General features: G+C 42.6%; 1 protein-coding gene across 5 annotated transcripts in view; it reads right to left on the bottom strand.

Moving 5' to 3' along the window:
- Positions 1-26,882, bottom strand: part of SYTL1 (synaptotagmin like 1) — a 95,316-nt gene that overhangs the window by 40,632 nt on the left and 27,802 nt on the right. For 4 of the 5 annotated variants that reach the window (XM_073616172.1, XM_073616173.1, XM_073616174.1 and 1 more), the window contains 4 exons: positions 24,034-24,244; positions 4,661-4,809; positions 4,486-4,585; positions 3,848-3,893 (listed from right to left, as the gene is read on the bottom strand). In XM_073616172.1, the coding sequence (XP_073472273.1) occupies positions 3,848-3,893; positions 4,486-4,585; positions 4,661-4,809; positions 24,034-24,158 (420 nt within the window). In that variant the 5' untranslated portion in view covers positions 24,159-24,244. Of the gene's footprint in view, positions 1-3,847; positions 3,894-4,485; positions 4,586-4,660; positions 4,810-24,033; positions 24,245-24,597; positions 24,731-26,882 lie in introns of those variants that run through there. The other variant, XM_073616176.1, reaches the window with a different exon arrangement.

Below are 26,882 nucleotides of genomic sequence, written 5' to 3' on the forward strand. Positions count from 1 at the left end.
TAGTGCGCACTAGGCAGGCTGATAGTTACACCTTCTACAGTTACTGTACTAGGAGAGAATCTGGTCACTATGGTTTTTGTAGTTTAATTAATTTTTATGCATAAGGCCCAATAATAATAATTTCATTTAAACAGGACAGAAGAGGACTTTCTTTTGTCCAAAGTTCTCATATATTTTTTTTTTCGGGGGGGGGGATAGGAAAAAGTTTTTTTTCATGTTGGGGACTCGCATTTTCTATCTTACATATTTACATAGTTTGTGAGGTTGAAAAAAGACACAAATCCATCAAGTCCAACCTGTGTGTGTGCTTTTATGTTTATATAACATTGTATATCCCTGTATGTTGTGGTCGTTAAGGTGCCTATCTAATAGTTTTTTTAAATTATCGATGCTCCCCGCTGAAACCACTGCTTGTGGAAGAGAATTCCACACCCTTACCACTCTTACCATTCTAATCTAATGCCCCGTACACACGGTCGGATTTTCAGACGGAAAATGTGTGATAGGACCTTGTTGTTGGAAATTCCGACCGTGTGTAGGCTCCATCACACATTTTCCATCGGAATTTCCGACACACAAAGTTTGAGAGCTTGCTATAAAATTTTCCGACAACATAATCCGTTGTCGGAAATTCCGATCGTGTGTACACAAATCCGACGCACAAAGTGCCACGCATGCTCAGAATAAATTAAGGGACGAAAGCTATTGGCTACTGCTCCGTTTATAGTCCCAACATACGTGTTTTTACGTCACCGCGTTCAGAACGATCGGATTTCCCGATAACTTTGTGTGACCGTGTGTATGCAAGACAAGTTTTGCCAACATCTGTCGGAAAAAATCCATGGATTTTGTTGTCGGAATGTCCGATCAATGTACGACCGTGTTTACAGGGCATTACAGTAAAGAACCCTCTACGTAGTTTAGGGTTAAACCGCTTCCCTTCTAATTTTAGTGAATGGCCACGTGTCTTTTTAAATTCCCTTGCGCGGAAGAGTTTTATCCCTATTGTGGGGTCACCTGTATGGTATTTGTAAATTTAAATCATATCCCCTCTCTTCTCCAGAGAGAATAAGTTCAGTGCTCGCAGTCTTTCCCCATAGCTGAGATCCTCCAGTCCCTTTATTAGCTTTGTTGCCCTTCTTTGGACTCCCTCCAGTTCCAACACATCCCTTCTGAGGACTAGTGCCCAGAACTGGACGGCATACTCCAGGTGCGGCCGGACCAGAGTCTTGTAGAGTGGGACAATTATCATTTTATCTCTGGAGCGAATCCCCTTTTTAATGCATGCCAATAGTCTGTTGGCTTTGCTTGCAGCAGCCTGGCATTGCATGCTGTTGCTGAGCCTGTAATCTAAGACCCCCAGGTCTTTTTCCATCCTAGATTCCCCCAGAGGTTCTCCCCCTAGCGAGTAGATTGCATTTGTATTTTTGGCACCCAAATGCATCAACGGGACTGCTGAAAAACATTCTTATGATCAGCCACTGCAGGGCTGATCAGTATATTCTTACATTGAGGAGTCCTACTGTCAGAATATAATAGCACAGAGGGGAGGATTTCTTCATTCACCTCGCTTGTGTTTGGCCCACTGGCTGAGCAAAAAAAAAAAAACTATGTGTGTGTACTCAGAGTTACCCATGGGAAGATGAGAATGACCTTCAGACAGCTTGGTGGACTAGCATTTTAAACCTCAGAGTAAAATCCTTGAGTCATTGTGGGGTAAAAGTAATTGGGCATTGGTCACTTTAGAACATTTCTGAGAGTTTACAAGAATAAACTCAAAGAGAGGGCCAGGACTCAGGATACCCCAAAAAAGGATAAAATGCAGCTCCAAGCTTCTCTAGTAGCAACAATACAACATACATACAGGCTATGGACCTTTAGGCTAAGACCATTAATCTGTATTGGTAGTTTATTAAACACAACTAGGCAGTACATGTCCCTCCAAGGATGAGCAACATAATGTCCTGTGATGTCCACTGTCAGCAGATCATACCCAGGTCTCCAGAACACTATTCAGCAGCAAGTCTCTTCTCAAGATGATCCATACAAGCAGTCATCTTCCTGCACCATTCCTTCTGAATGTACCCTCCAGCAGGGCACCATAAATTCTCTAGGCCCTAGGCTCAGGCCCCTTTTTTAGCTCTGTCTCCAGGCAGCAGGCCTGAGAGGCAAAGACCTCCAACACTGCCTCCTACCATGACAGCAGCATAGGAAACAAGGACCCTTCTCCAAAGTCACACCAAAATGTATATCCTTCCTCAGCATACACCGCTGGCAATAAACCTCCTAGTGATTTGCCAGAGAGAGGAATAAGTATTCATAACAGCAGCAGGCAGAAGTAAACAATATCTTTACCTTCAGGGAAACCCAAACCCAATCGCAGAAACAATTCAGAGTTTGAGGCTTACTACAGCCAAGCTGCCGACACTAAATTTAATTTACTTTATTACACTGACACTCCAGCTTTTTAGGGTCCCTGTACATGTTATAGTAGAATTATAGGCAAAACCTTTTTTTTATCATTTTGGATAGAGCAAGGGAGGTTTACACCTCTGTCAGATTTTTTTTCTCCATCTGTGTCCCATTGTGGAGATTTTCCTTCACTTTCTGTCCCATTGCAAATCATGCAATTTATGGGAATTCCTTGGGAACCCAAGGTCACCACCAGAACTAGTGTCCCCATTGGAAGATTTCCCCTCTATTACTTTTCTAGGGACAACCCAAAATTTGGGATTTTCTTTACTTTCACTGTCAATGATAATGATAAACAGGACAAATAGAGAAGGTGCATCTCCCTAACAGGTTCACGGACAGCAAAAAAAAGCCCTTTCTACTCTATCCAAAACAAAAAAAAAAAAAGTTTTGCCTTTAGTTATACTCTAAATATACAAGTTAGAAGAAATTGAACACTGCAATAAAAATGGACAGAGGTCCTTCCACATTTTACCTAAAACCACAAAAAAAATCTGTTAGAATTGGATTTACATATAAGTGTATGTAAATTAAAAACTTTTTTTCTTAGTTATGGATAGAGTAGGGAAGAGATATGACCCCTATTAGATTTCTTTTTGCTGTCTGTGTCCTGTCTGGGTGATTTCCCATTTTTCTGCTTTGTATTGAAGGTTGTTTTTTTTTTTGTAGTATGCTAACATCTAGTAGCAATTTCTGGCCACTATACCTTGCTTACTAATGTGATCTTTGGATTTTCTTCTGTCCTCAGCTCCTGTTTAGGGCTAGTTAGGCCGGCCATACTTGGAGCGAATTCCTTTCCTGCAACCACAGTGTTGATGTGGGAATCCCTCCTGCCGGGCCACTGTCTTCTCCCGTGGGGGGGCGGGGGAAGCCATCCCCGCTGGGAAAATACAGTAATTATTGCTAGCGATAATCGCAGGTAAAACGATCTATCAACTTGGTACATTCAGCCTGCCCATACAGGGTTCAAATCTCGGCCGGTTCAGATTCAAACCGTGTATGGCCTGCCTTGGTTTAGTGCCAGGAAGGCCCTCCCCACTTCATCCATGTTCCCCCAGTCAATGTTAGTTATTCACAGAGACAGGGCTTAGGAAAGTCATTGCCTTCATACACTTCAAAAGACTGTATGCTCTTTGATTTCATATTGTATATGGACACTGACTAAATGGTTAGTCTAATGAGTTTGCCGGTTTCCTTTTTGAAAATACAAAATAAATTAACAGAGTTATATTAAACTTTTAGTATCGTGGGTACTTTCCTTATCTGCATTTACCAGAAATGCTGGATTTGTGGTGGATGGTTAGTAATCGGTGACGGGGGAATAGTGGTTACACAACCATGTGCACACACATACATATAGTACATACTCACATACCTGTATGTCATCAGACAGTTCTTGTGGCGGCAGGTCACTGGGCAGCCTGTTAAAAAAAAAAAAAAAAAACAGGTAACATTTGTTATGGCTGAAATGCATGCCAAGGACTAAAATCATAATGGACTATAAGGCAACTACCCTGCTTCCCCCAAAATAAGACCTAGCGTGAGTGTCGGTGATGGCTGCAATATAAGCCCTTCCCCCCCAAATAAGCCCTACCCTGTTTCCCCCGAAAATAAGCCCTACCCTGAAAACAAGACCTACAAGGACTTTAACTAAGGCTTATTTGGGGGTAGGGCTTATATTGCAGCCATCACTGACAATCACGCTAGGTCTTATTTTCGGGGAAACAGGGTATGGAGCCACAGTATAGAATGGCTACAAAGTGATATAATGATTTATTCAAGCAGCCACCACATTTGTTAAAAAAATAAAGGTAAAAAAAAAATAATAATTATAATAAAAAGTGCACTTTTTGTGTGTGTGTTCACATGCTTTGTTTTTTTCACTTTGGGTGTTTAGTTTTTGCCCACCAGACCATGGGCTCGAGAAGAAGAAAAAATATCAATTTACCCTGCATTTATGTATGTATTCATATATTTGCTCCTGACATGTTGCATTGTGTGTTAACGTTTTACCTGGTCTCAGATTTCTGTATTTCATCCTCTTCAGATGTTTCACTCTCATAATTCCCATTCACTTCTGCATCATCATAACCCCAGTTGTGGTCCCATTCAGCTGTAAATAACAATTGTACCTATTAACAAATAGATCTGTAAATCTGTACATGCTCCACATAAAATTATAATCTACCTCTGGTCTTCTTCTTTCTCCTGATTGAAGCTCTCACAATATCAACACCACCAACTTGACCCCAAGGACGCGATGCCCTTACATCACTGAACCAATCTCCTGAAAGACGTTTCAGTGCACAAGGATCTGATACACATGATCGAAGTTTGCTGTGAATCAGAGATTTTACCTTCAGTTAATTTTACGCAAATTTAGTAGCACAAATAGGAACAATTGTGTTTAAAAAAAAGTTTTGACATATTTAACAGATGTGGATTTCTTAATATTGGTTTAAAAGAAATCTAAAAGGAACTCAAAGAAACACATTGTATTACTAAAATAACATATCAACAATGGAGAGGGCCAGTAGATGTGCAAAAGCAGACAAAGCTGCTTAGTATTAGAGCCAACTTAAAGCCACAGAAACAGAGATGCAGTCAGATAGACTCCAAAGGGCTGATATACCAGAGGAGCTAAATATATAATAAGGTGTTACTGAGCTACAAACAAAACCCTATTCTTCCCAGCTGCTTGCACTTAGTGTGCATCACCACACCATAAACATAAACCAATATAAATATTTGTGCAGTGCCTAATGTATCCCCCAAAAACAGTGTATAAGAAATAATATTAGAGTGACAACATTGACCACACTATGAAATGTAATCCAATAATATACACTATGTTACCAAAAGTATTGGGACACCTGCCTTTACATGCACATGAACTTTAAAGGGGTTGTAAAGGTAAAAGTTTTTTCACCTTAATGCATTCTATGCATTAAGGTGAAAAAACATCCGACAATACCGGCCCCCCCGTTTTACTTACCTGACCCCTCGAAAGTCCCGCGCTCGCCCCCGACATCCTTTTTGCCGCTCAGCCTGACCGTTGATTGGTTACAGTGGATGGATTGAAAGCAGCGCAGCCATTGGCTCGCGCTGCTGTCAATCACATCCAATGACGCGGTGCGTCGGAAGCGGGGCCGAGTGATACAGTGAGCCGCTATGGCCGCCAGCTGTATCACGGGAGCGCGCCCGCAAGAACTCACCACCATGCGACCAGGTTCGGGGCCACTCTGTGCAAAATGAGCTGCACAGTGGAGGTAAGTATAACATGTTTGTTATTTAAAAAAAAAAATATATATATATATCTTTAGTGATCCTTTAATGGCTTCCCAGTCTTAGTCCTTGGGTTCAATATTAAGTTGGCCCACCCTTTGCAGCTATAACAGCTTCAACTCTTCTGGGAAGGCTGTCCACAAGGTTTAGGAGTATGTCTATGGGAATGTACTCTAATTCCAAAGGTGTTCTATTGGGTTGAGGTCAGGACTCTGTGCAGGCCAGTCAAGTTCCTCTACCCCACACTTGCTCATCCATGTCTTTATGGACCTTGCTTTGTGCACTGGTCCAAAATCATTTGGTGGAGGGGGAATTATGTTGTGGGGTTGTTTTTCAGGGGTTCGGCCTGGCCCCTTAGATCCAGTGAAGGAAACTCTTAAGGTGCCAGCCTACCAAGACATTTTGGACAATTATATGTTTCCAACTTTATGAGAACAGTTTGGGGGTGGCCCCTTTCTGTTCCAACATGACTGCACACCAGTGCACAAAGCAAGGACCATAAAGACATGGATGAGAGAGTTTGGTGTGCAGGAACTTGACTGGCCTGCACAGAGTCCTGAACTCAACCCGATAGAATACCTTTGGGATGAATTAGAGCGGAGACTGCAAGCCAGGTCTTCTCGTCTAAATCAGTGCCTGACCTCACAAATGCACTTCTGGAAGAATGGTCAAACATTCCCATAGACACACTCCTAAACCTTGTGGACAGCCTTCCCAGAAGAGTTGAAGCTGTTATAGCTGCAAAGGATGGGCCAACTCAATATTGAATTCTATGGACTAAGACTGGGATGCCATTAAAGTTCATGTGCATGTAAAAGCAAGTGTCCCAATACTTTTGGTTACATAGTGTATGTATGTAGTATACATTTTCAAACAGGTGATTTATTGATAATGGAAGTCACCTTAAAATTCTACAAAAATTTGTAATCACATGACTCTGTTTACTGAAAGATCTGAAATTCTGTGATGCTGTACACCTTCATCCACATTCATGGTTTTATGCTCACAGCAAAGATTGGACCTTTAGGTCATAAGAAGTCAACTGTCCCTCTCAGGGGACTATCCTCAAATCATTCCATCTTAATTCAAATGTCCATACTCAAATCCTCAGTAAAAAAAAAAAAAAAAAAATGGGACAAACATAGTGATCACCGTTTCCAAATGAAAATCTCAAATAATAAGTGGATTAAAAACACTCACATCAAAACCTGTGCATACAGGGCTGGGGACAAGCTTGTATGTTGGATGATTACATGAGGAATCAATGAGCACTGTTTGCTATAGACACCTGGAGTTTTTATGTGAGTGTTTTAATACATTTTAATAAATATTTTGGGAAACGGTGAGTACAATCTCACTCTCTGCTTTACTGTTAACAATGTCATATTATTTTTTTATTATTAATATTTTTATATACTGTACTGCTTGTACCAGGGGAGTACAGCATTAACAAGTGGCAAAATGAATGTCTACTTAGCATATTAAATAAGCTAAAGCCGTGCTCACTTTAAATATCAGTCACGTTCAAAGAAACATAAAAAAAAACACATGCATGAGTTTGCTCATGCATGAAGTTAGCACAGTGTCACCCCAATTACTAAGCTAAGTGAAAATTGACTTTACTATTTACTATACACCTTTAGTAAATAAACCCTTTTACATTAACAACCACCATTTTCTTACCTTTTCTTTCCTGTTATAGCTGTTGAACAGTATGTTTAAATATGGCCTTGCAGCCCAACAGGCACCAGAGCTTTACCAAAGAGCACCAGTTACACCATACAACCCAATGCACCTTGTAATCTAAGGCCTCGTACACACGGTTTGATTTGTGTACGACCGAGCGTCTGATTTTTGTCAAAAGCGTGTGTGCAGGATCTTGTCTAGCATACTATCTATACTTAAAGCGGGGTTCCACCCAAATTTTGAACATTCTCTTCCTTGCCTAGATGCTGACATGCTGTGTAAAAAAAATGTAAATCGCCGTAATTACCTTTTTTTTTCTAATCTTCTTAGCACTTCCTGGTTTTCCTCCCATGGGAGTAGACGTGTTTCTAGCCTCTCCCAGACCTCCCACAGTCCCCTGGGAGCTAGTCTCAGGCTTCCCAGCATGCATTGTGCAACAGCGTCATCACAACATCTCGGTGAATGCTGGGAGCACAGCATTCACCGCATCCAGGAAATACATGCTTGTGGGCTTCAAATGCCCACAATGAAGATGGAAACCGCCTTCAGTGAATTTTATAAGTTATTCTTTACAACGAAATCGGACACAGGCGGACTTATTACACAGAACATGTGAGTAGATAATCATGAGAAGAAAAGTTTGTGAATGAACTCCAAAAAAAAAAACGATAGATAGGTGGACCCCCGCTTTAATGGCTGTGTGTTGATTATTTTGAGGGGACAGCAAATTCACACTGTTATACAAGCTGTACACTCACTACTTTACATTGTAGCAAAGTGTCATTTCTTCAGTGTTGTCACATGAAAAGATATAATAAAATATTTACAAAAATGTGAGGGGTGTACTCACTTTTGTGAGATACTGTACTTCAAAGTGGACCTCTCAGTAACTTTACAAGTCCGCAGGAAAACATTTCTGACATGTCACAACACAAAACAGTATAATTTTTCAAAAAGCTGCCCACTTTATAATTAAAAATCAGATCCAGAAAAGTAATTGGGCCTAGGCTGAGAAGAGGAAAGGGGAGAATAATGTCATCAGTCTACTTCAGACAGGAGGAAGCATTTTATAACCGCTTGCGGACCAGCCGCCACAGTTTTACTGCGACAGGTTGGCACCGCTGCGTGAAATCACGTTATTGTACGCGATCTCGCGAGGTCTGGATAGGAGGCGCGCGCCCACGGCGAGCTCCGTGAGTCCAACCGCAGGTCCCGCGGATTCGGGATACCCGCGATCGTCTCACGGAGAGGAAGAACGGAGAAATGCTGATGTAAACAAGCATTTCCCCGTTCTGCCTAGTGGCACTGTCACTGATCACAGCTCCCTGTAATCAGCAGCAGTGATCAGTGTCGTGTCACACATAGCCCAGCCCCCCCACAGTTAGAACACATCCCTAGGACACACTTAACCCCTGCAGCACCCCCTCCTGGTTAACCCTTTCACTGCCAGTGACATTTACACAGTAATCAGTGCATTTTTAATCGCACTGATCGCTGTATAAATGTGAATGGTCCCAAAATAGTGCCAAAAGTGTCTGATCTGTCCACTATAATGTCGCAGTCACGATAAAAATCGCAGATCGCCACCATTACTAGTAAAAAAAGAATATTAATAAAAATGCCATAAAACCATCCCCTATTTTGTAGACGCTATAACCTTTGCGCAAAACAATCAATAAATGCTTATTGCGTTTTTTTTACCAAAAATATGTAGAAGAATACTGTCACGGGCATGGCCAGAGCGGAGGCTGTTGGAGAGGACTGTGTGCAAGCCTGTTGCCCACCGATTATGGGCCCTAGCATTTGAGGTGAATGAGAAATCCAGTCTGAACTGTATTAATCGGACTCAGTCATGTATATATTGTATGGGGACTCCTTACTGTATATTTGTGTCCCTGAAGAGGGAGGGGGGATTCCTCCAGCAGCCCCCTGCTGATAAGACTGATTCATTCTGCTGGGACACATCCTGTGAGGAGATGCTGGTGTTATCAACATGTGTTTATGTTAATTGAGAGAGCTGATCACATTAGCCACCAGCCCTGGCTAATAGACGAATGGTCTAGGCTGAGGAGGGGGGAGATTGTTGTTTGTATTGTTAATTGTATTAATGTGTGAAGCTCGGTGCCCACAAGACTGTCATCTGGTCTGGGTACATTTTGTAGTAAATTAGGTCATGTTAATTAGGTTAGCTTTGAGTCATCCCTGATATAAAAAGGTCTGTGAGATCTCAAAATAAAGGCAGTTCTGATGTACTCCAACACTGGTGTTGTCTAGTTCTTGGGGTTCCTATAGCCAGATCCATTGGACTCGTGTTCCAGAACTTAGGAAGCGGTATATGACGGAAGCACTCAAGCGGAGTGTGGGGTGTTCCGTGACAAATACGTATCGGCCTAAACTGAGGAAAAAAAAAATTTTTATATATATTTTTTGGGGATATTTATTATAGCAAAAAGTAAAAAATATTGCTTTTTTTCAAAATTGTCGATCTTTTTTTGTTTATAGTGCAAAAAATAAAAACCGCAGAGGTGATCAAATACCGCCAAAAGAAAGCTCTATTTGTGGGGAAAAAAGGACATCAATTTTGTTTGGGAGCCACGCCGCACGACCGCACAGTGCCGAATCGCAAAAAGTGCTCTGGTCTTTGGCCAGCCAAATGGTCCAGGGCTGAAGTGGTTAAGTCTCCTCTCTTCTAGTGATCACTCTGATTGTCACATTGTAACTTCATAGCAAATCACCAGGTGAAAGGCTACATCAGGTAACTTGATCTTCATCATCTCAGTCAAGGAAGTAGATAATGATGCCTGAAAATATTGTGCTGACCTTCTGGTGAGATATATTATTACAGGGGTAGGCAACCTTTTCAGCACAGTGTGCTGAAAAATATTTTCAAAGAAATTGAGAGTGACGATTTTATAACAAAAAAATGTCAACTTCACACTCTGAATCACGAAAAGGTTTTTTTATAAAGTGAATGCTGTAAACTACTTGAGTAGTAGCGAGAAATTAACATCCTGCACTCTCACGCCTCAGATCAGCCCCAATTCCTGCAACTCCACACCTCAGATGAGCCCCGATTCATGCACTTTCACATATATACTATATACTATAACCCGCTGCTCATCTGCCCCACCACTGTACCATCCTGCTCTTCTGTCCCACCACTGTAACCCCCTGCTCATCTGCCCCACCAATGTTCCCCCTTTCTCATCTGCCTCACCACTGTACCTCCATGCACATCTGCTCCACCACCGTATCCCCCTGCTCTTCTGTCTCACCACTGTAACCCACTTTCTCATCTGCCCCACCACTGTTCCCCCTGCTCATCTGTCCCACCAATGTACCTCCTTTCTCCTCTGCCCCGCCACTGTACCCCCCTGTACATCTGCTCCACCTCTGTAATTCCTGCTTTTCTGCCCATTCACTGTAACCCCCTGCTCATCTGTCCCACCAATGCACCTCCTATCACATCTGCCCCACCGCTGTACCCCCCTGCTCTTCTGTCCCACCAATGAACCCCCTTCTCATCTGCCCCAACACTGCTCATCTGCTCATCTTTCCCACCACTGTAACCCCCTTCTCATCTGGCCCAATATTGACCCCCCCTTCTTATCTGTTCCACCCAGGGGCATTGTTAGGTGGCAAAAAGACCAGGGGCTTCAGCCAAAGAACCGGGGGGGGTGAGGTGTTGTAGTATGTGGCGTGGCTTTATTTTTTTTTTGGGCTGGGCGGTGGGGTTGTGTGACTTACCAGTGCCCATCAATGCTGACCACTAAACACACCTGCCTGACACTGACCATTACACTGACCTACATACACTGACCTACCTGACCTATATACACTGACCTACATACACCGACCTGCCTGACCTACATACACTGACCTACATACACTGACCTGCCTGACCTACATACACTGACCTACATACACTGACTGACCTTCATACACTCACTGACCTACATACACTGACCTACATACACTGACCTGCCTGACCTACATACACTGACCACTGACCTGCCTGACCTACATACACTGACCACTGACCTGCCTGACCTGCATACACTGACCAGTGACCTGTCACCTGCCTGACCTACACACACTGACCTACATACACTGACCAGTGACCTGCCTGACCTACACACACTGACCTACATACACTGACAATGACATACATACACACACTGTCTGACATACCTCAGCTCAGCCGTGGTGTGCGGTCAAAGCAGGCAGTCAGTCAGTCACTCGTCAGAGAGGAGCCGAGCCGAGGAGGAGAGCCGTGATGTGGCGTTCCAGCCTTTTGGAGCCTGCAGGCTAAGATGGATGTCACGTCACTCACACATCCCGCGGTCCTGGCATTGGTGCTGCAGGCTCCAGAAGGTGGGACCTGCTATGGCACTCGGCCGCTTTCGGCCGCTATGGCACTCGGCCACTTTCGGCCACACTCGGCCACTTTCGGCCGCTATGGCATTCGGCCACTTTCGGCTGTAGCCGCACTCGGCCACTTTCGGCTGCACCCAGCCACTTTCACCGCACTCGCGATCAGATCGGTCCCGCCGCTCAGTGCTAACAATGGAATGCAGCATTCAATAGACTCTGGGCTTTTCGGGGTCACAGTCGTGGCTTCGGCCCCCCCCCTAGCCACCCCCTCCAGATGCCCCTTGTCCCATCACTGAACCCCCTTCTCATCTGCCCAACACTGAACCCCCCCACTCCGGGCTCATCTGTCCCATCACTGTAACCCCCTGCTCATCTGCCCCATCACTGTACCCCCTGCTCTTCTGCCCCACCTCTGCTCCCCCTGCTCATCTGTCCCACCAATACACCTCCTTTTACATCTGCCCCACTGCTCTACCCCCCCTTGCTTTTCTGTCCCACCACTGAACCCCCTTCTCATCTGCCCCAACACTGAACCTACCTGCTCATCTGTCCCACCACTCTAGCCCCCTTCTCATTTGGCCCAACACTGAACCCCTTGCTCATCTGCCCCATCACTGTACCCCCCTGCTCTTCTGTCCCACTGCTGAAGCCCCTTATCATCTCTTCCATCACTGTACCTCCCTGCACGTCTGCCCCACCGCTGTACCTCCTGCTCTTCTGTCCCACCTCTGAACACGTTCTGCTCATTTCCCCCACCGATGTATTCTCCTGCTCATCTGCTCCACCACTGTTCCCTCTTGTCATCTATGATATGCGTGATATGCAGGGTAGTGAAAGGAAGCAGAGATGAGACACAGCTACCTGTCCTGGCACACTCATCCTGCTGATCCACCTCTTGCATTCCAGCCCACGTACTTGTATGTGATAGATGTGATGTATGTGATATCACATACAAGCATATGGAATGGATGCGCAATGATGAGCTCAGGTCTGGGGCATTTTCTGAAAGCAGTGGGCCTATGTGCAGGATCATAAGTTTGGCCCCTGCATCTGAGAAAAAGTGCAGCGCTCTGCACCGCAGCAAAAGTTGGGTGTGATTTTCGAAGTGCTGAATACTGGCTGTGGCTTAAAGGGACACAGTGCAGGGGTTCAGTAGTAAGGTTCAGGAATAATTTCAACAAAGTTCCCAGAGGCTCAACAGTAATTCCACAAACTGTCACCTGATTGTGGTTTTCTAAATCACAGTGAAATCCCTTCTTTCTGAGATTGGTAGTAGCAACCAAGTGAGTCATCTTCCTCCAGATGGTGGGCGGGGCTAGCAGGACTGTGATTGGCTTTAGCAGTGGCCAATGACAGTCCTCCTCCTCCTGGAAACAGGGACCACCCCCCCTAGCAGAACTGCACCCAATCTCTTCCCCATCACAAGAGCTGACGATCGCAGCTACAGCAAAGTTAGAGAACCAAACAATGTTTCCCATCTTTTAGAATGTGTGGGCACAGTGCCTCCCCCTCAGTGCAGTGGAATTCTAAAATTGGAATACATTAGTGTCTCACTGACACTTCCCTGCACTGCTCTGCTGATGGGGAGGGAGTCGAGTGCTGGCAAAAGAGGCTTCACGTGCCACTTGCGGCACCAGTGCCGGGGGTTGCCTACCCCTGTATTATTATGATTTCTGTGAGAGTTCATAAATACTGTATCAGTCTTACACTCTTACTAAACATATGTGCAGGCTATCAGTAGGACATTGTGCATTCTGTCTGAACATAGTGTCACCAGCACTACTTTAGAATATGCATACTGATATCTTTTCATATAATAGCTAGTTGGATGCTTGTGCTTTTACTCTTTTATCCAAATTAGAAGAAAAAAAAAAGAAACAGTCTAAATACAGTTCTCTGGTGATGTCTTTCCTAATAACATTGGCAGTGTTCCTAAGTCTGTCCACAAAGTAATCTTTTAAGAGTAGAAACCATTAGCTTAGCAATAAAATTAATTGTGGGGTAGTTGCTCTATGTTCCTTAGTTATCTGAATATTATGTGAAAATGTAAAATTGTTCAAGTGAAACCCCAGCCAATATGCTAAGTACATGGTCGAAGTACATACATGGAAAAAGATAGATAGATAGATAGATAGATAGATAGATAGATAGATAGATAGATAGATAGATAGATAGATAGATAGATAGATAGATAGATAGATAGAGGTACCATTGTCTGAAAACATTATAGATCAGCAGCATTGTGCCTTGCAATAAATCCTGTTTGGCTAACGCTCCATAACATTTCACTCTAAATCCAGTTTGTGCTGTCCATGAGGCAGTACCACTAGATCACCTTTATTCCACAGGCCTCTATAGTGACGTCTTGGTCACTAAAGAGACACCTCATTCACATGGAATTTAAGTGCGAGTTGCAACAAGAATCCAGTATATTCTTGCAGCTTGATTTTCGGATATTTGGCACATGGAGGATTTACCTGCAGACAGATGATTGCCCCTGGATGCAAGCTGTTTGGCCAGTGTCAGCCTGTCATTGCTTTGTGCGGGCTAATGCCCTGTACACACGGTCGGACATTGATTGGACATTCCGACACCAAAATCCATGGATTTTTTCCGACGGATGTTGGCTCAAACTTGTCTTGCATACACACATTCACACAAGTTGTCGGAAAATCCGATCGTTCTGAACGTGGTGACGTAAAACACGTACGTCGGGACTATAAATGGGGCAGTAGCCAATAGCTTTCGTTTCTTAATTTATTTTGAGCATGCGTGGCACTTTGTGCGTTGGATTTGTGTACACACGATCGGAACTTTATAGCAAGCTCTCAAACTTTGTGTGTCGGAAATTCCTATGGAAAATGTGTGATGGAGCCCACACGCGGTCGGAATTTCCCACAACAAGGTCCTATCACACATTTTCCATCGGAAAATCCTATCGTGTGTACAGGGCATTAGTGTTGGCAACTATCCGCATATGCCGGGTTCTTGCCACAACTAGCATATAAATTCCGTTTGACTGAGGACTAAGTATATTAAACGTGACAAAAATGCTATTTTTTTAATTTGATTTTTATTCTCCTTAAAGTGGACCTGAACCCAAAAAGTAAAGATTTACTGTGCTATTGGGAAAATCTGGATTTACCCTGAAGGATTTACCTTCTGCCTGGAATTCCTCTTGAAAAATAGTAGTGTACCTCCTGGCATGTGAGGATTCCTAGGCAACCCTTTACCTACAGCATCATAGCTGTAAATGTGTAGTGAAAACTGGAGTAAAATTTGGTGATGTCACTACTGTTTTGCTCATTGTTCTCCTAGCTGGAGGCAAGGCCTGTACTGGCCATCAGGACACTTATCACTTATCACATATCTGGAGAGAGGAAGAGAAGCTGTCTTCATTCTGGAGAGCTGTGAGTACACGTGGGAGGGGGAGGAGAGGGGTGACACCTGATGTAGGGGATGCTGATGGGGACCACTCTGATGTAAGGGGGTGCTGATGGAGACACTTTGATGTAAGGAGGATGCTGATGGGGACCACTCTGATGTTAGGGGGTGCTGATGGGGACCACTCTGATGTTAGGGGGTGCTGATGGGGACCACTCTGATGTAAGGGGGTGCTGATGAGGACCACTCTGAAGTGAAGGGGGATACTGATCGGGACCACTCTGATGTAAGGGGATGCTGATGGGGACCACTCTGATGTTAGGGGGTGCTGATGGGGACCACTCTGATGTAAGGGGGTGCTGATGGGGACCACTCTAATGTGAAGGGGGTGCTGATGTGGACCACTCTGATGTAAGGGGGATGCTGATGGGGACCACTCTGATGTAAGGGGGTGCTGATGGGGACCACTCTGATGTGAAGGGGGGTGCTGATGGGGACCACTCTGATGTGAAGGGGGGTGCTGATGGGGACCACTCTGTTGTGAAGGGGGGTGCTGATGGGGACACTGATGTAAGGGGGACGCTGTTGGGGACCACTCTGATGTAAAGTGGGTGCTGATGGGGACACTCAAAATCAAAGTGGGCCGGATTGGATGAAGTCCAGGGCCAAATTTTTGTCCCAGTCCAGCTGGAGGCTATGACGTGATGAAGCAAAGTTATGCCTCCACCTAGATCAGTGTTTCTCAACTACAGTCCTCAAGGTGCCACAATGGGTCATGTTTTCAGGATTTCCATTACTTTGCACAGATGATTTGATTAGTTTCATGCCTTAGTAATTACCACAGCCATTTCATCTGAGGGAAATCCTGAAAACATGACCTGTTGCGGTGCCTTGAGGACTGGAGTTGAGAAACACTGACCTAGATGACTGCCTTCACACAAAGACACAGTGCAAAACAAGGCATGATAAATGGGTCATGTTTTCAGGATTTCCATTACTTTGCACAGGTGATTTGATTAGTTTCATGCCTTAGTAATTACCACAGCCATTTCATCTGAGGGAAATCCTGAAAACATGACCTGTTGCGGTGCCTTGAGGACTGGAGTTGAGAAACACTGACCTAGATGACTGTCTTCACACAAAGACAGTGCAAAACAAGGCATGATAAATCAGTACTGTACTAGGGAAAAATCAGTTGGCCACAGCTTCCAAGGTTCAGTTCCTCTTTAAAAAAAGCCTACATAACAACATTTTAGAAAAAAATGCAACTAAGAGGTCTGCGTTTACATACCATACTCTACTGTGGCCTTCCCACAAAGCCAGGGCTTCCTGGTAAACTTACTTTTTGTTTTGTTGCTGGAATCACTAACACAAGAACATGCAAACAAATCCAGCTAGTATATATAAAAATGAAACATTTTTGGATAGTAAACATGAGGGGCCTCATACATGCAATGTGGTGGAATTATAAAAAAAACTTTGGACGTAAGACCACAGCTACCACTCAGGTTTTGTACTCTAGCTTTATTCCCTAAACTACACTGAGAGAATGAAAGAGAATTTAATGAGTTAGTGCTTTTATTACATTCTCGCTATATCAATTAAAATAAATTAAAGATCTGCGCTAGAATTTATTTACCTGACAGAATAAAGCAGCTACTAAGCAATTGTGATACCAATGGCTAATATAGGCATTGTGTTAAAGCAGAGCTAAATCTGATTAATAGCAAATAATACATAACTATACAAAAATGACAATTGAGTGCAATTCATAATCAATGTGCAATAATTGATAAATAAACAAATAGTCAGTGGCAAATAATAGAGGATCATACACTACATGAATGTGAAACATAGAGTGAAAATAAAATGTCCAAATTATAAACCGTGACAACTGATGATAGATGTGATCACCAATATATTGCTAGAGGTAACCCCACTCTAACACTTCCTGTTCCAAAAGATGTGTTGACACCACATGAAAAAGCCTCTGATCAGATTGTGTGGACCATCAGGTTATAAATGGTCATAAGCGGTTAAACTCTCTCCATGGATCACAATCCACTAGATACACAATGTATCCGCCATCCCGATTTCTCCACCAGCATTACATGTACACCAAAAAATTAAAATGATGCAGGCCCATAGTGAAATATTACCAAAAGTATTGGGACGCTTGCCTTTACATGCACATGAACTTTAATGGCATCCCAGTCTTAGTCCGTAGGGTTGATCATTAGTATTTAGCGCAGCTTTTTTTTTTATATTGTATTTAGTGTGTGTGTCTCACATTATAGTTGCAGCTTTTTTTCATTCATTTCATTTTTTTCATTCATTTCATTTTTTTCATTATTTATGATTTATTTGGATAGCGCAGTAAAATTACCCTTTTTCAGTTTGTGTATTTAGATACGAGTTTACAGCAGCAATCCTTACATGTTCACTATGTAAATCTACATCCCATCCCTGGAGGTGTTAGATATAATTATTTTTTTTTTCTTTTATATTCTAATTCAATTTGTTTTTCTCACTTCACTAATTAAAGATATATTTGAGTACAGAGCATCCAAGACGGTCAACACTGATGGGGTGTTTGAGATGTTCAATGAAAATGACAGCGATTTGAGTGGGCTTTTTGTCCGACTCAAAAATTTGACCATCTCAGAGATCCACACACAGTGGGATATCGCGTTTCTGGAAACCTATATTAAACTCAAAATGGTTCCCAGAAGCTTGAGATGGGAGGTGTGTCCCCAAAAGGGCGAATTCGAGCTAGAAGAATGGTTCCAGTATTTTAACGATGCCGGAGTGAGTTTCCTCCAATTTTTGGTATCCAGGAAAAATGACAAGCTTGCCAGATTAGATGTGGAGATTAAGACCCTCAAAAACAATATGCTCCCCCATAAAGAATGCGAGGAATATAAAGAGAGGACCATCAATCTAATCAAAATCCTGGATAAGGAAGAAAGAGAACAAAAAATTAAAAAGAGAAAAAAATACAATAGGGATTTTGGAGACTACCAGGCCAGTAGTGTTTTTGAGTGGCAGAAAAAATTAGGTGCAGAACAATTAGCCCATATAGATCCTAGAATGGAGGCTATCACTCAGGGGAAGGATACCCTAGGAGCAATTTCCTCGGAAATACAACTTTTTTCCTGTGCTAACCAATCCCAAAAAACGCCAAAAAAATCCCAAAATAACAATAAATTTGGGAAGAAGGGTAGACGTGTTTCATATCAGTCATCACAGAGGGTATTAGGATCAGGGAGAAAAGGACAACATAAGAGAACCTCGGGGTGGAATCAACCACCACCACAGAGACAGGGTATCAATTATGATAGGGGCTACGGATATTCATCCAATCAAGGACCACAGTACAATTATGGAAGGGATTATCCCCATACCATGAGAGGCCCGGATAGAACACCATATAATAATCAAGGTTCCAATACGCAATACAATCAGAGACCCTATCGTGTGAATCACTCGTACTCTGAGAGGGAAGATGATCAGAATTATGATTATGGTGTTGACACACATAACCGTTTTTTTCCCCTGAGGGACAGAGAGGGCCCTATGGGTTATGGCCCCCCAGACTTTGAGCATAATAGTAGGGGTTATGAAAATGTTAGACCAGGTCCATCCAGAGAATACCCCAATAGGTCTATGGAGAGGAGCCAGGAACAACAAAATTGGGGTTTTCCCAAACCCAATCAAGGGGTAAAAAGGCCAGTAGAAAACAAACAGGAACCGGGGGGGGGGGGGGGGGAGAGAGCACAGTCAAAAAAAAATAAAGAAGTAAAGGGAGATGGTATTTTCAATCTAAGTTCTCAAATCCTTACTAAATCTGAAACGGCCCTGTTAAGTAAAGGTCTGAAATCTGCACCCCTAAAAAGTTAAACAAATTCCAAACGTATATGGACATCCATAGGTTTGTTCGCAGAATCAATATCAAACGACATTTTGCAACCATTCCAACCACACATGGTGTAGGTGTCCATCAAGGATACCAACATTCGGGATTAGCAAAGGCTTCAACATTTAACCCCCCTGGAGTTTTAGCCCCCTCCTTAGGGTCTTTAGGGATGTCCTCCTAAGAGATCTGGAGTCAATTAAAAATATCAACCCTAATATGGATACAAATCTAGAAGAAGGTCTAGACTCACTTTGTAATAACAAAAATATAGTTATCCGCCCCGTGGATAAAGGAGGGGGTATTGTTGTTCTTGACCAAGATGAATATCTTCTGGAAATATAGTGGGTGATAAAGACACCTACGTTCTCTAACCAGGTCACCCAGTCACTAAATATAAGAAAACGTTATTACCTTTAGTTGAGAAAGGTTTTCAGATGGGCATTCTCAATGACAAAGAAAAAATCTTTCTGATCCCCAAAGCATCACGGGTTCCAGTGCTTTACTGTTTACCCAAGATCCACAAGAGTCTTACTTGCCCCTTGGGTCGTCCGATTGTGAGTGGTATAGACTCCATCACGTCCCGGGTGGGCAAGTACATAGAGCACTTCCTCCAGCCGTTGGTACAACAATTACCATCATTTCTGAAGGATACAAGACATGTGATCAATTTATTGTCTAAAACCAAACCTGATGATCACACCCTATTGGTGACCGCAGATGTCACATCCTTATATACTATCATACCCCACAATTTGGGGATAGCCACAGTCAAGTATTATTTAAATATACTTTCCACTATACCGAAAGAACAGCAGGCATTCATCATTGATCTGCTAGAATATGCGGCAGGCCATAATTATTTTTGGTTCGATCATCAATATTATCGACTGATTGGGTGGGGTGGCTATGGGGGCAAAGTATGCCCCCAGCCTAGCTAATTTATTTATGGCCAAATGGGAGGAGGAGGTCATCTATAAGGAACGTAGCCCCCATTTGAGATTCTGGGCTAGGTATATAGATGATGTCCTCCTCCTATGGGATGGGACTATCTCTCAGTTGGATGATTTCTTCTCCTCTATCAACATCAACGATAGGGGCACTAGTTTTGTCCATGAGGTGAGCCAAGAGAAGATCAATTTTCTTGATCTCACTATTTCAAAGAGTGAGGGTACATTTAAAACAGTCTCGTTCTTCAAGAAGACCGACCGTAATGCCTTTATACCTCTGGGGAGTTGTCATCATGACTCCTGGCTCAAGTCCATTCCGAAAAGTCAGTTCATGAGAATGAGATGGAATTGCACTGACATAAGCGATTATAAAGCCCAAGCTGGTATTTTTTTAAAAGGCAGATTGGAGGAGAAGGGTTATGACTCAGAATCTTTGGTTAGAACAATGGAACAGGTAGCAGCAATAGATAGAAACACATTGTTGAATGATGGTCCTAGGAAAGCTAAAGAGGGACCTGTCATACCATTTATTACAACCTTCTGTACACAACATCATTTAATTAATCGCTGGGCAATGATAGGGTTATTAAAACGTTTTTACCTGCCAACCCACAAATAATTTTTAGGGGGATCCCATCTCTTCGTAATAGGATTGCCCCCAATGTTGTGGATCCAGCCACCAAAAAAGTATCCTTCTTCCAGAATCTGTCTGGATACCAACAGTGTCGCAGATGTCAGATTTGTACATTGAACAAAAGTAAACAGAGGACAACTGATTCCTTTGTTTCAAGTAGTACATCTAGACAATATCCAATAGAGCCATTCATCACATACAGCTCGACGGGCATTGTGTATTTATTACAATGCCCATGTGGGCTTCAATATATAGGCAGGACTAAACGGTCCATGCAAGTCCGTTTGGGGGAACACATTACTAATATTAAGAACGGTTTTAGATTCCATTCTGTCTCCAAGCATTATGCTATCCACCACAACTGCAATCCTGCCAACACACTATTTTTGGGGATAGACAAGTTTAGTGCTCATTGGAAGGGGAGTTCCCTAGTTAGGGAATTATCTAGACTTGAGATGGCATGGATCCATAAAGTACGTTGTTATACCCCATATGGCCTCAATGTCGACACAGACGTAAATGCATTTATTGATAATGGCTAGTAAATTTGTGGTATTGACTTGCTCTGAGTTCCTGGTTGACCCCACTGGTACCAAAGCATATATGCAAGATGTAGAGAGAGCCATTGTTCTCTTCCCTATGATGGTCTCTTGACACCATTGGGGATATGATGCTTGTGTGATTTCTTCTTTCTTTTTTCCTTCCCCTTTCAGTGATTCACAGATACGAAGGGAGTATAGTACCATATTGTGATGTCATAATACATACACTATAACACATACACTATAACACATAATTTTTAAAAAATTTCTTAGGTTTGTAAATTTTCTTAATGTAATATTTTTTACATTAGTCGTTGAGATTCAATCAATGCATTGGCAAGCGACTGGAGTGCTTTTGAGGAGTCGGGAGACTGGCTTCTCACTAGGACTCCATGTGTATTAACTGCCCCCGGATTATGAATAAGAGATTTCTTATAAGAAATGGGTTAACCGGCTGCCTATGGGCATCTATCTGCAGCTGGCACCCATACACATACTGTGTTGGTTGGGGTGAATATTTTTATAATTCACAAGTGACACCGGGTACGGAAGTATAGTTAAGCTTTGGTGGTATTTTTAGAGTTAATATATATCACTTGATAGATCACCTTTTCCTCCTGTTCAAATAAAATGAGATGAGGGTGATTATGAATGAATTATTTTGTTCTTGGCACTTTGTTTTTCGATATCAGCTGTCAGAGGTGACATTAGTAAGTCCCAAAGCATAACAATTTTATCATTATACCATCGATGGGCGTTTGCCCTTTTCCAAGATGGTGGATTCTATGTGGGGACACCAGGAGCTCAGAGCTGGGCGTTCCCCTTCTTGTGCTATGTATATATGGCGGTGAGTCAGCACGCCGCCCGTGCCCCTGGAAGACGTCATCTTTGACGAAATGGCGTAGAGAGGAGCGACGTGCTGACGTCACCACATATCGCGCTGATCCCGGAAGCAACGGGCAGCTATTGAGAGCCAGCCGGCTCGTGTTTTTTTAACGCTTTTTGTATACGGCATAACTGTAAGTGCAATATTTTAGCTTTTAATAAACGCATTTTTTAAATGAATTACGCTATGAAAACCTTTATATTCTTTCATGGGGAATGAGCGTATATCTGCTGCACAGAGGATACCCCACATAGAGAGTCCAGTGACATCTAGCCATTCAAGTTTTAAAGACCCATGGCTGGGGATAAGAGCCACAGGCACTCACAATCTCCTTAAACAAGAGATCTAAAAGGCTGGTAAGCGGCATTAATATAATTGGTGGAGGAACTTTCCTGTCGCACTTTATCACATCTCCCATGGTGTTGTGGACGTATGTCACTAATGTTTGGAGGGCTAAGATATCACCACTTGGAAAATCACTATGAACTGTACATTCAGTAGGACTTCTATCCAGTAGCCCATTGGATGGGACTCTATAATATATATACATTTTTGTATTTATTAAATTCATTTTTATGTTTATTCTGCACATTTCACTTGTGATTGCATTCAATTATTTATCTTTTAGTGCGACACAAGGAGTTGTTCATATATATTTTGTTTGATGAATATTCTTTAGGTCACACTTTTGATCATTAGTATTTAGCGCAGCTTTTTTTCTTATACTGTACATAGGAACCCAAATGCATGCGGTGTGTACATGTTACATATCACCATGAACATCAGAGCGAAAGCAGCTATTTAAGGCCCATCATTTGTGGCTAACTCTAAACCTGTAAAGGCTTTTAAAGCGACACCTACAGACCTACAGACAATTTTGGGTAAATTTTAACCTATTTTATAGGACTGCATAATGTTGACATGTTGGATATCTATTTACTGGTCCCAATTGTGTTTGTGTGCAGTAAAATTAATGTTAGTGTATTTTTACTGAAAATTTACAATAAACATGTGCTGTCACCATTTTATTCTCCAGGGTCTTTGCTTTCAGAAAATATGTACTGTTTGGGGAGTTTTAACCAATCTTTAGGCTTAAAGGAGAAGTCCAGGCTGAGCTCGTTTGGCTGCACTTCTCCTATGGATCACAGGAGTGCATCTCTGCTGATGTCACAGAAATCAGTCCAGGCACCACGTCATCCGGACCACGGAGTCTGGAACCACCAGGTGCCACGAGCCGCTGAGAGACTGAGCCAGCCCCCGCCACAGTTCAGCGCTCCAATTAGGATTGCCACTTTTTCTTCAAGCCAAACCCGAACACTTTAGTGGCTTCAGTAAATTTTTTTTGCTTTAGTATACACTATAGGATTGTAACAGACCTAGGACACCTTTGGGCACTCCACCGAGAATAGTAATGTGACGTACATAGTGCCCCCTCATCCTCCTGTCAAGCCCTGTTCCGAGCCAAATTCCTGTCTGAATAAAGTGTCCGGGTTTCAGGTGGACTGAAACCCGAACAACATTATTCAAAACCCGGACTATTCGGGTGAATCCCGGACAGGTGGCAACCCTAGCTCCAATGAGCGAGGAGGGAGAAGAGCAGAGAGTATACAGATCTCTGCTCCGGGAACTGTCAGAACCGAGCGATCAGCAATGTTCGATCACCCGGTTCTCAGTGCAGAGGCGCTGGAGTCAGATGCAGCATCCAACAAGGTAAGTATGATTCTAAAAAAAAAAAATTAAACCCATACTTCTCTTTTAAAATGTGTATTTTAACATGTGCCCAAAAAAGTAAAAAATAGCTGTGGTAGCAAAGTGGTTAATCTGCCCCATTAAACTGTATAGTTTTTTGTTAACATTCAACTATAAAATTTGCCTTTGTATTTTGCTTCATTATAAATATAACATACCGTACACGTTGCTCATCCTTTTCCTTAAGTTGTGTGTCTCGCTCAAGAACCTGTGTGATCGTTTTTTGCTCCTCCCCCGTCAAGAAACTGAGATCCAGATAGTCCCCATTTTCTCCCACTTCCATCCTTTGAGCACATTGGTCCCCGGCCCTTTAAGGCGCACGGGTCAGCTACAGCAGCCAAGGACAATAGGTATGAGATATTCAATTACCTGTCAGACAGAGCAGCACACAATACAATAATGAATACATCTACTCAAATTAAAAAAAAAAAAAAGGAATTGAAACATGATCTGATTATTGATCATTGCCAATTAAATGTCCATTAGTTATCTGATCTTAAAACATCAATAAACTGCTCATTAATAATCATAATTTGCTATATATTTACTAACTAGTTTACTCTAAAGGCACAAAAAAGGTACTATGCTGTATATGGGCTGTATGCACAGCTGAACTAATCATACGGTATGCTAAGCACTTACATATTACACATACAAAGAATTTTGGTACATTTGGACAATATTCATAATATATATACTTCAAAACAAAAAGTTGTATTTACCACAAAAGCCATCGGTACATCACGTCATATATGTAAAACAACATTAAACATACAAAGAAGCATAACACACAAACAATTAACAAATGAATATACAGCCTTTGCTGGGGAGGTATAGCGGTGGCTCGTGGTTGTTTATGTACAGGATGTATTTATAAGACAAAGACCACAAGCACTGAATAAGGAAGTGATGAATGGCAGATAATTAGCAAAATGAAAAATAGCTCATTTGCAATATCTGGACTTGATAACGTGCCCAAAAATTTTAAACAAGTTAATCACTTCAGCCCAGGAAGATTTGGCTGCCCAATGACAAAGGCCATTTTTTGCGATACATAGCTCGCTTCAACTGACAAATGCGCGGTCATACGATGCTGTACCCAAACAAAATATACATCCTTTTTTCACACAAATAGAGCTTTCTTTTGGTGGTATTCGATCATCTCTGCATTTTTTCTTTGTGCGCTATTAAAAGAAGAGCGACAATTTTGAAAAAAGCACAATATCTTTTACTTTTTTGCTATAATAAATATTCCACATTTTTTTTTCAAAACAACAAATTTTTTCCTCATTTTAGGCCGATATGTAGTCTTCTATATATTTTTGGTAAAAAAAAATCACAATAAGCGCATATTGATTGGTTTGCGCAAAAGTTATTGCATCTCCAAATAGGGGATAGATTTATGGCTTTTATTATTATTAATATTTTTTTTTACTAGTAATGGCGGTGATCTGCGATTTTTATCGGGACTGCAATATTGCGGTAGACAAATTGGACACTTTTGACACATTTTTGGGACCATTGACAATTATACAGCGATCAGTGCTATAAAAATGCACTGCTTACTGTATAAATGTCACTGGCAGGGAAGGGGTTAACACTAGGGGGCGATCAAGGGGTTAACTGTGTTGCCTCACTGTGTTCTAACTGTAGGGGGGATGGGACTGACTAGGGAGAGAGATCGGTGTTCATACATTGCATGAACACACGATCTGTCTGCTCTCCCCTGAGAGAACCGGGATCTGTGTGTTTACACATATAGATCCCGGTTCTCGCTCTGTCACGAGCGATCGCGTATACCCGGCGGTCATCGCGCCTGCCAGGCACTTGCATCGGCTCCGGGCACACGCTCCGCGCGCGCGCGCCCCCCTAGTGGCCAAAAGGCAAAGCAACGTAAGGTAATGTAGATTCGCCCAGCCGTGCCATTCTGGTCGGCAACCAGTTAAAGCATTTAAAAAAAAAATGTACCCTAATTTAAAAAATGTCCAACAGAAGCATGAAAAAAAAAAAAATTAAAACACACAAAAAAAAAACGATTTTTCAGACAAAAGTTCAAAGCTACAGCACAAAAACCAAGGTATGATTTCAAAAGGATCTGGGGAAAGGGTGGGAGCTGCTGCATATGAATGAATGATTTGTAATGCGCTGCAAATGCGAACTGAATCGCCTCAAGGCGCTGATGCGTTGTGTTGTCAAGCTTCACTAGAAGAGGTAGGTCTTGAGTTTTTTCCTGAAAGCCAGATGGTTTTCTTCCATGCGGATGTGAGTCCCTGGACTGCAAATCTTCGTTCTCCCCTTGCTTTGTAGCAGTATTTGGGAACAAGGAGGAGGTTTTGGCTAGATGATCGCAGATTGCGATTCGGTGTGTAATGTTTTATTTTCTCTCGGAGGTATTGAGGGGCGTTTCCATGTATACATTTGTGGGTGAGGCAGAGCATCTTGAAAGTGATCCAATTCTTTACTGTTAGCCAGTGTAGGCTCCTCAGGGATGGGGAGATGGACTCCCAGGGTTTTTTTCCTGTTATTAGTCTTGCCACCGCGTTTTGAATGGCCTGTAGGCGCGTAAGCTAATATTGGGGTAATCCTAGGTAGAGTGAGTTTGCGTAATCGAGACGGGAATTAATGATTGTACCAACTACTGCTGCTTTGTCATCTTCTGGGATGAAGGGGATGAGTCTGCGTAACTTGCGGAGGAGATGGTGCGATCCACTAACTACTGATCCTATTTGCGCATCCATTGTCATTTCTGGGTCCAAGATAATTCCAAGACTTTTTGCCTTGGTGCTCGGTGAAATGGTTTGTCCGAAGATGGCGGGGGGTGTCCATGGAGTCTTGGTTTTGGGATTTTGGTTAGCGTGCAGGTAGAGAAGTTCTGTTTTTGACCCGTTGAGTTTGAGGGAACTAATGGTCATCCAGTTATCTATTGAAGTGAGGCATTTCTCTAGTTGCTGATGGTGGTCTTTTTGTCCGGTGATCCGAAAGTAGATTTGGGTATCGTCTGCGTATG

This window comes from Aquarana catesbeiana, linkage group LG02, assembly GCF_042186555.1.
Source record: "Aquarana catesbeiana isolate 2022-GZ linkage group LG02, ASM4218655v1, whole genome shotgun sequence".
Lineage (NCBI taxonomy): Eukaryota > Metazoa > Chordata > Amphibia > Anura > Ranidae > Aquarana > Aquarana catesbeiana.